The sequence below is a fragment of the Microtus ochrogaster genome (assembly GCF_000317375.1).
Source record: "Microtus ochrogaster isolate Prairie Vole_2 chromosome 14 unlocalized genomic scaffold, MicOch1.0 chr14_random_2, whole genome shotgun sequence".
NCBI classification, from domain to species: Eukaryota; Metazoa; Chordata; class Mammalia; order Rodentia; family Cricetidae; genus Microtus; species Microtus ochrogaster.
The window spans coordinates 13128015-13137082 of NW_004949097.1; the positions used below are offsets into that span (position 1 = coordinate 13128015).

General features: G+C 43.1%; 1 protein-coding gene across 1 annotated transcript in view; it reads left to right on the plus strand.

Annotated features, from left to right (window-relative positions):
• Positions 1 to 6867, plus strand: part of Med21 (mediator complex subunit 21) — a 7416-nt gene extending 549 nt beyond the window's left edge. Inside the window, exons 2-4 of the mRNA XM_005364605.3 lie at positions 4753 to 4867; positions 5529 to 5629; positions 6398 to 6867. Coding sequence (XP_005364662.1) covers positions 4753 to 4867; positions 5529 to 5629; positions 6398 to 6574 — 393 coding nt within the window. The 3' untranslated portion in view covers positions 6575 to 6867. The remainder of the gene's footprint in view (positions 1 to 4752; positions 4868 to 5528; positions 5630 to 6397) is intronic.
• Positions 6868 to 9068: the final 2201 nt, after the last annotated feature.

Sequence of the window (9068 nt, forward strand, 5' to 3'; positions counted from 1 at the left end):
GGTCTGTCCTGGGGAGGGGACCCGGTGGTCTATCCTGGGGAGGACATGGAGGCCTGTTTTGGGGAGGGGACCCGGTGGTCTGTCCTGGGGAGGGGACCCGGTGGTCTATCCTGGGGAGGACATGGAGGCCTGTTTGGGGCGGGGACCCGGTGGTCTGTCCTGGGGAGGACATGGAGGCCTGTCCTGGGGAGGGGACCCGGTGGTCTGTCCTGGGGAGGACATGGAGGCCTGTTCTGGGGAGGGGACCTGGAGGTCTGTCCTGGGGAGGGGACCCGGTGGTCTATCCTGGGAAGGACATGGAGGCCTGTCCTGGGGAGGGGACCCGGTGGTCTGTCCTGGGGAGACCAGGAGGTATGTCCTGAGGGGATCAGGTGGCCTGTCCTGGGGAGGGGACTCAAGATGCGTGGCTAGGGAGTGGGGAATGAGTGTGCTCAGGTCCCAGGGGTCCGGACCAGCTGAGCTTTGCTAACTTTGTCCCTTCTGGCTGTTATTCTTGCATACTATGCACAAGTGGTAACTACACACAAGATAAACAATACTTCTGACTGCCTCCTATCCCTCTAATCCCCACTCTCTGGAGGCAGAGGCAGGCAAATCTGAGTTTGAGACTGACAGCCTCAAAGCCAGTTCCAGGACAGCCAGAGCTGTGTAGAGAGAGGGACCCTGACTCAATAAATAAAAAATAAAAGATACTTCTACTTATTCCATTAAGAGTGCAAGGGTTTTCCATTGGTCGTTAAAATCTCAGTGTTGTTCTGTGCCTGTGGGGCGTCTGCGTACTGGAAAAAAACAACCCTAGTCCCTGGTCAGTGTTTTCCTTATAGGAAGTTATAACTTGGCTTCTTGGTAATACATCACTTTGAGAGGACTTTGAGATTGTGAATCTACTTACAGGAAAACTGCCTGCTCTGCAAATGAAGTACTTTTTAAATTGAGGGGCTATCCCTAAATGTTGATGAATTCACAGGCTGAATTCTTCTTTGCAAAGATTTCCCTGGGCTGTCTGCCGGCCTTTCCCAAAAGAGTACTCCTTTGAGATTTTACAAATCTTAATAACGCAGTGTAGGAGCTTATCTCAGAAAAAAAAAAAATTGCATCTTCGTGTAGGTCCTGCAGTTAGGATGGTGAGGATACACGTGGTCTTGACTCATCTTAGGAACACTGATAGTTTGGCTAACATGGATGCCTACTGTGTCTGTAGGCAATGTGTTTAGAGAGAGCTATTCCTCAAGAACCTTAGAGAGATGTCATAAACTCCAGAGACTTTAGATGATGAAACGCCAGAGCTGCCTAGAGAGTTGGAGTAGACTGTTTTCAGCTCGTAAGCGCTAAAGTAGATGGGGGCCTAGAGCTGTGTTAATACTTGTTCTGCCATCTGGAAATGCCCGAGTACGGCTCTGTCATGTTCATCTCCGTAATATTTATATTACAGAGTAATATGTATATGCAGTACTTGTCATGGGGTTGGGTTTCAGTAACTACTTTTTCTACAGTTGAACAGTGGGTCTCGAAAGCATTTGCAGGGCAGAACACCGCTGTACTGAATACGTTGCGTTGGGTTTTCCAAGTCTTATACCAGTGCTGCAAAATGGAATGCTGCAACTTACAAATGAAGTCAGCCAGGCTAGCTTCTCAATGACAGCTCAAATTTTTGTCACTGAAATAATGATAGCAAAACAATAGAAATGCTATTTCCTGACTAGAACTAGTAACTGAGGCTCAGGGATCAAGATTAGTGAGAAGATGGAGGAGGGTATACATGTGTTTGGTTTGCAGATGGTGTAAATGGAAACATTCAAATTACTTGAATACTTTTCTTTTCTTTTTTTTTTTTTTTTTTGAGGAAGAGTCATTTTATGTAACTCTGGCTGGCTTAGAACTCCACGTAGTCCAGACTGGCCTTAAACTCACAGAGATCTGCCTGCCTCTGACACCCATGTGCTAGGAGCAAAGGCGTGCATCCATGCCCCAACAACAAACACACATTGAGCAACAAGATTACAGTTTGAGTCTTGAAGAATTATAGTTGTGGTAACTTACAGTAAAATTTTTTTTCATATAGTATGGACTGGCCTGAATGTCCTGTGTAGTTGAGACCTTGAACGACTGTTCTCCTTCCCGTCTGAGTACCAGAATTACGTGGATGTGCTGTTGTCACTCCCAGTTTTCTGGGGATCCAGTTCAAGGCTTCATGTATGCCAAGCAGGCAGTCTACCAGCTGAGCTAGATCCCTAACACTTCCACTGTTTCTTTATACTCGGTAGATGCTCTGTTCACAGAAAGACGTCATCCACTTTGTGTGTATATACACACACACACACACATATATATATATAAAATTTATTTAACTTTATTTCATGTGCGTTGGTGTGAAAGGTGTCAGATTCCCTGGGACTGGGGTTACAGACAGTTGTGAGCTGCCATGTGGGTGCTGGGAATTGAACCCAGATCCTCTGAAAGAGGAGCCAGTGCTCTTAACCTCTGAGCCATCTCTCCAGCCCGAAATAATGCACTTTGTATAGTACTTTTTGTTGTTAACCTTGGGAGAATAGTAGAATTCGTTAGATTTAGTCAATCCCACCTCTACTGCTTTTTTATTTTGTTTTGTTTTCAAGGTTCTGTGTGGCTTTGGAGCCTTCCTGGAACTCACTCTGTAGGCCTGGCCTTGAACTCAGAAATACTTCTGTCTCTGCCTCCTGAGTGCTGGTATAAAGATGTGTGCCACCCACCACCATCTGGCACAACTACTTACTTTTAAAAGTATTTTTTTAAAAGATGTATTTATTATGTATACAATGTTCTCCTGCATGCACACCTCCATTCCAGAAGAGGGCACCAGATCGCATTACAAATGGTTATGAGCCATCATGTGGTTGCTGGGAATTGAACTCAGGCTGGACCTCTGGAAGAGCCTCCAGTGCACTTAACCTCTGAGCCATCTCTCCAGACCTAAAAGTACTTATTTTTGCTTGAAATAAGTATTGGCATATCTCAATACTTATATAAAAAAGAATCATAATTGTAGTTTTGGGGGTTTTTTTTTGGTTTTTTGTTTTGTTTTGTTTTTTCGAGACAGGGTTTCTCTGTAGCTTTTGGAGCCTGTCCTGGAACTAGCTCTGTAGACCAGGCTGGTCTCGAACTCACAGAGATCCGCCTGCCTCTGCCTCCCGAGTGCTGGGATTAAAGGCGTGCGCCACCACCGCCCGGCGGTTTTTTGTTTTTGTAGACAGAGTTTCTCTATGTAGTCCTTACTATCCTGTAATTTGCTTTGTAGACCAGGCTGTTCTCGAATTTAGAAATCTACTGGCCTCTGCCTCCCAAGTGCTGGGATTAAAGGCGTGTGCCACCAACCACTCGGCTTCTGTTTGTTTTTTTGTTTTCTGTTTGTTTGTTTTATTGAGACAGGGTCTCCTATAGCCCAGGTTGTCCTCAGACACTCCTGACTCCTTGAGATTCTCATCCTCCTACCTCTGGGATCACAGCTGTTTACTGCCCTGTACAGTCTAAGCAGTGCTGTGGATCAAACCCAGGGCTTCATGTGTGCTGTGTAAATGCTCTGCCAACTGAACTCAGTATTTCTTTGTGTGGTTGAAGCATGCATGGATGTGTGCGGGTGCACTTACTGTGCATGCTTATGTATCTTTCTCCTTATGTTTTGAGCAAACCTCTCACTGAACCAAAGCCTTATGTTTCCAATAGACCAATAGATCGGTGTGACTGAGGGTCTCTGATGTTGGTGCGGGAATCCAAATTCGGGTCCTCGGGCTTGCATAATATTTACCTAACCCCTATGTTTTGTTTGATTTTGGTGTTGGCTTTTAAATATTAGCATATGGGGCTAGAAAAATGGCTCAGCAGTTAAGTCTGTGTTTCTTGACTCCCAGCACCCACATGGTAGTTCACGACCATGACCATCTAAACCTCCAGTCCCAGAGGATCTGATAGCCTCTGTGGGCACTCTGTGTGCGTACCTTATGGTACACACACCCCCCCTCTATGTAAATATATGCACATACATACATACATATATACAAACAAAACATTCATACACATAAGTAAACTAAAATTAGCATTGAGTTATGATTTGAAAGAGTCTTTGTTTTGTGTGTGTGTGTGTGTGTTTTTTATGTGTGTTTTTGCTGCATATGCGCCTTTGTACCCATGGGTGCCTGGTGCCCTACAGACCAGAAGAGGATAAATCCCCTGGAGTCAGAGTTACAGTTGTGAGCTGTGGATTCTGGGAATTGAACCCAGGTTCTCTGCAAAAGCATTTTATTTAGTATCTGTTTCTTAACCATTTAGTGTCTGTTTCTCTTTTGCAATCTGTACATCTCCTGGGATAGATATCTGGTTTTATCTGTGAGCGGCCTTTTCTTGGGAGCTCAGTCTCCAGAAACACTCGGAGAGAAGAAAACAATCACTTATGGCTCAGTCTCCGACGTTCTCCTGTGTCAGTTCTTTAGGCTAGATTGAGACATTTAATTTAATTTAATTTCACCTAGACTGATACCAAGCTTAAGTTTCTTTGTATGATTAAACCATTTAATCCAAGATAGATGTAGATTGCTGGTAATTGTGCATTGTAGTATACAAACTCTATCGTTGTTAGTAATAACTGGCTCATTTTATGTAAAAATACCCCTTTTGTGAGGAGTTTGCTTAGAGATCATTGTTATGAAGAAATTGTTGCCATGTCTCAGCATCCTTAAAGCTGACAACCTTTTGTAACCTTGACTTTTTCTTTTTTTCAAGCTTGCAGATCAGTTCTGTAATGCCATTGGCGTGTTACAGCAGTGTGGTCCTCCCGCCTCCTTCAGTAACATCCAGACAGCCATCAACAAAGACCAGCCAGCCAATCCTACGGAAGGTGAGCTCTGAGTCGGGCTGACGTTTCTTCTATAGGTTATAGTGTCTTTGTAAAAACGTGATTGTGGTTGGAGTATATTACTGTAAGTTTTGCCATAAATGATTCTTTTTTTTACATTTAACTCTGTAGTATATTTGTGGGTGTGCCTGGCGCATCATGCATACAAGAGGTCAAAGGATCTGGAGCTGTTCTCTTCATCCATCCTGTGGGTTCTGGGAATCAGACTCAGGTCCTTAGACTTGGGGGCGAGTGCCTTGTCTACAAAGCTGTCTCAGAGATGGCCAAGGAATGAGTTTATCTGCTCAATTCATATGCCTCATAATTCTGGTCACGTCCAATAAAAGTTGCTCCCTTGGGGGAAAACTTGTATGAACTGAGCTGAATTTGCCTGTGTGACCTTAGTAAGAAAAGTGTCTCATTAGTGGATTTCTTTGATCAAGGCACAAAAATATTGTCCTAGTAAAGGAAATGATCTGTTAGGCTAATTCCCAGTATGAATTAATATTGAGTGTGTGAGTAGTATTGGTATTCTAAAATTATGCTTTTACCATTCGAATTATTATATTGGAAAGTTAGGTGAGCTTTTCTAGTTTTATTAATTTATATTTTCTGCTTATGGAAATGTAAGATTTTGATAATTTAACTTAATTTTTTTCTTCAGAGTATGCCCAACTTTTTGCAGCACTGATTGCACGAACAGCAAAAGATATTGACGTTTTGATAGATTCCTTACCCAGTGAAGAGTCAACAGCTGCTTTACAGGTGAAAACTCTTTTCTTTATAAAACAACCGGTGGTGGAGAACTTTGAATTAAAGAAGGTTATGACATTCAATTTAAGATTAAATTTTAAGTGGGAGGTATTTTGGGTTTTGTTTGTTTATTTTGTTTTGTGGTTAGATCCAGGGTCTCACACAGTAGGCAAACACTTGATAAATGGGAGCTAGCACAGCCTCTGGAATATGGCACCGAATAGTTGTCTAATTTTGACTTAAAAGATCATCAGGTCATGCCAGATATGGTGGTACACGCCTTTAATCCCAGTACTCTGGAGGCAGAGGCAGACTGGTCTCTGTGAGTTCAAGACCAGCCTGGTCTTCTACAGAGTGAGTTCTAGGACAGCCAAAGATACACAGAGAAACCCTGTCTCGGAAAACCAAGAAAAAAAAATTCACAAAGATCGGATGCTGTGTGTATCAACACTGAGCACTTTCACCTCAGGCAGAAGTCTCCTGTGCCCCTCACCTTGTGTGACCAGAGGAGAGAGAGGAGATAGGCATTCAGGATGTAGAACAAAACAACGCCTACGAGCGTGTTAAAACAGGGCATGTATGTATTTACACACCTATATATTCTGATTGAAAATTAGTCTTCTGATAACTCATGGAGAAAAAATTAAGTTGATATTTAGAAAACCTGTTACTAAAAGAAAAGGCAATGATTGGAAAACCATTCTGATTTTAAAATAAATACTTGTGCTTTAGTTTCTGTCCATCCATCTCTGAGTATAATAAAATTCATGTCTTACAAAGGCTGCTAGCTTATATAAGCTGGAAGAAGAAAATCACGAAGCTGCTACCTGTCTGGAGGACGTTGTTTACCGAGGAGACATGCTTCTGGAAAAGATCCAGAGCGCACTTGCTGACATTGCGCAGTCACAGCTGAAGACCCGGAGTGTCACCCGCAGCCAGTCTATGCCCGACTCATAGCGTCGCGGACGCGTGACTGGGAAAAGACTGTTGAATGCCGCATCAGACTAGGACGTGGCCCTGCCGCAGCTACAACCTATGCTGCGACTCTGACCTTCTCAACTGGTTCTCACTGTCTCTGTCTCCACGGGATAAGTCAAAAGCCTCAACGTTACTATTGGCCTGGAGTCATCCTCAAACATCGTTACGTCATTTTTACCTGACTAGAATTTTCAAGGTAGATACTGTACTAACGATCACGATATAATTAAACAGACACAAACATACAATAAAGCTCTTTGATGTTTTGTGTATGTTATTTTTTCTTTCTTTTTTTTTTTTTTTTTTTTTTTTTTTTTTTTTTTTTTTTTTTTTTTTTGTTTTTTTGAGAAAGGGTTTCTTTGTGTAGCCTTGGCTGTCTAGAACTCGATCTGTGATCTGTAGACTAGACTGACTTCAACTCACAGGGATCCTTCTGCCTCTGCCTTCCCACGGGCTGGGATTAAAGAGGTCTGTGTGCAGTGAGGGACGGAATCCAGGCCTTGTGCGTCTTGTGTATGCTGGATAGGTACTCTGTCACTGGGCCATACTCTCCCAGGTCTGACCTTCATTGTGTTACTGCAGCCCTTCCAAAGAGCAACGTAACTGTAAAGGCAGAGGTACGGGGCACTGCAGTTTAGAGAGGTGTCCTGCCTCCTAAAGGTGGCGCTATATAAACTTGGGTCTTTGAGGAAATGCTTCTGAAAGTCCTTTTAAGAAACAACTAGAGCAGACAGGAAGTAGTGAGTTATCGGAAAAGCTTTCTTCCTCCAGAAAGTCACAGATCCTAGTTTGTCTCTGCCTTTGTCTCTGTCTTCACTGTCCCTAGGGCTCAGTGCTGCTGTGAGACCCTTGTCTCTGTCTTCACTGTCCCTAGGGCTCAGTGCTGCTGTGCGATGTTTGTCTCTGTCTTCACTGTCCACAGGACTCCGTGCTGCTGTGAGACCCTTGTCTCTGTCTTCACTGTCCCTAGGGCTCCAGTGCTGCTGTGCGATGTTTGTCTCTGTCTTCACTGTCCACAGGGCTCCAGTGCTGCTGTAAGACGTTTCCATCTTGAACCATGTTCAAATTTTCTTTTTCCCTTTTTGGTTTTTCGAGACAGGGTTTCTTTGGGTAACTTTGGAGCCTGTCCTGGAACTCCCTCTGTAGACCAGGCTGACTTTGAACTCCCAGAGATCCGCCTGCCTCTGTCTCCTGAATGCTGGGATTAAAGGCGTGTGCCACCACTGCCCAGCTATGTTCAAATACTTTTACTTATCCTGTAGTCTTAATTTCCATTTCTTCATCGTGAGGTGGTACGTTTTCTTGAATTGTGGATTCTTTCTTATTCTCTATCTGAAAGTACGTCTGATGTTTTTTTCTTTAATTTTATTAGGTTTATTCATTTTATATATTTTATCTGGAATTATACATGTGCACCATATGTGTTTGGTGCCCTCAGGGGTCAGAAGAGGGTATCAATCCTCTGGAACTGGATTGCAAGCATTTGCACCATAATGTGGGTATTGGAAATCGAAGCCTGGTCCCCTGTAAGAGCAACAAGTGCTCTTTCTCTTAACCTCTGAGTCGTCTCTCAGTTCCTCTCTCAGATCTTACTAACATGTAGACCTTTATTGTTGTATTTTAGTCAATATACTTCTAGTATATCAGTAACTCAGTGGTGTTTTCTCCATTTTACCTGAATTTGTTGTTGCTAATGTTTGTGTCAGCATTTGCAACTGGGGTTGCTCAGCCAACTCATGGATCTCTCTCTCTCTCTCTTGTCCAAAGCCTTAAATTTCTGAAGAACCCTTGAGAAACATGTGCAGAGCATTCTGAACCATCATTTCCTTCATAATCAAGCTCTCCTGTATGTCAAAGTTCAGGAGCACCAGGCCTAGCTACAAAAGTTACCATAATTTATTGGTTAAACCTAGACATTTGTGAACTTTTTGTTGCTGCTGTAACACTATGTGAGTCATTTACTATCAAATCTGAGAAAACCTGGAAAACCTGAGAAAACCTGAGAAAACAGGAGAATAGCGTCCTGTTTATGGGTGTTTAGTCTTTGTCTCCCACTGCTCTGTCTCCCCCACTACTCAGTTGAATTTAAGAAACCAGTTTCATAGTGAACATCTTTTACTATAACAGCCATCAGGGTCTTTTAAAAATGGTATTTTATTTTTATAAATATTTGTTTTCATATATGTATACAAACCATGTGTGTGCCCAGTGCCCCTGGAGGCCGGAAGAGGGCATTGCATCAAGAACAGGAGTTAGAGATAGCTGGGAGCCATCATGTAGGTACTGGAAACTGAACTCAGGTTCTGTGCATGAGCAGCCAGCCATCCCAGTGCTGAGCCATCTCTCCAGTCCCAATAATGGTCTTTGTTTTAAAAAGCCTTTAAAGAGAGTATCCTCTGGATACTTCCAGAGAAGATAGGGCAAAGTTGGACATACAAATTAACTTAACATTTATTTCCTGAGTCTTGGCATG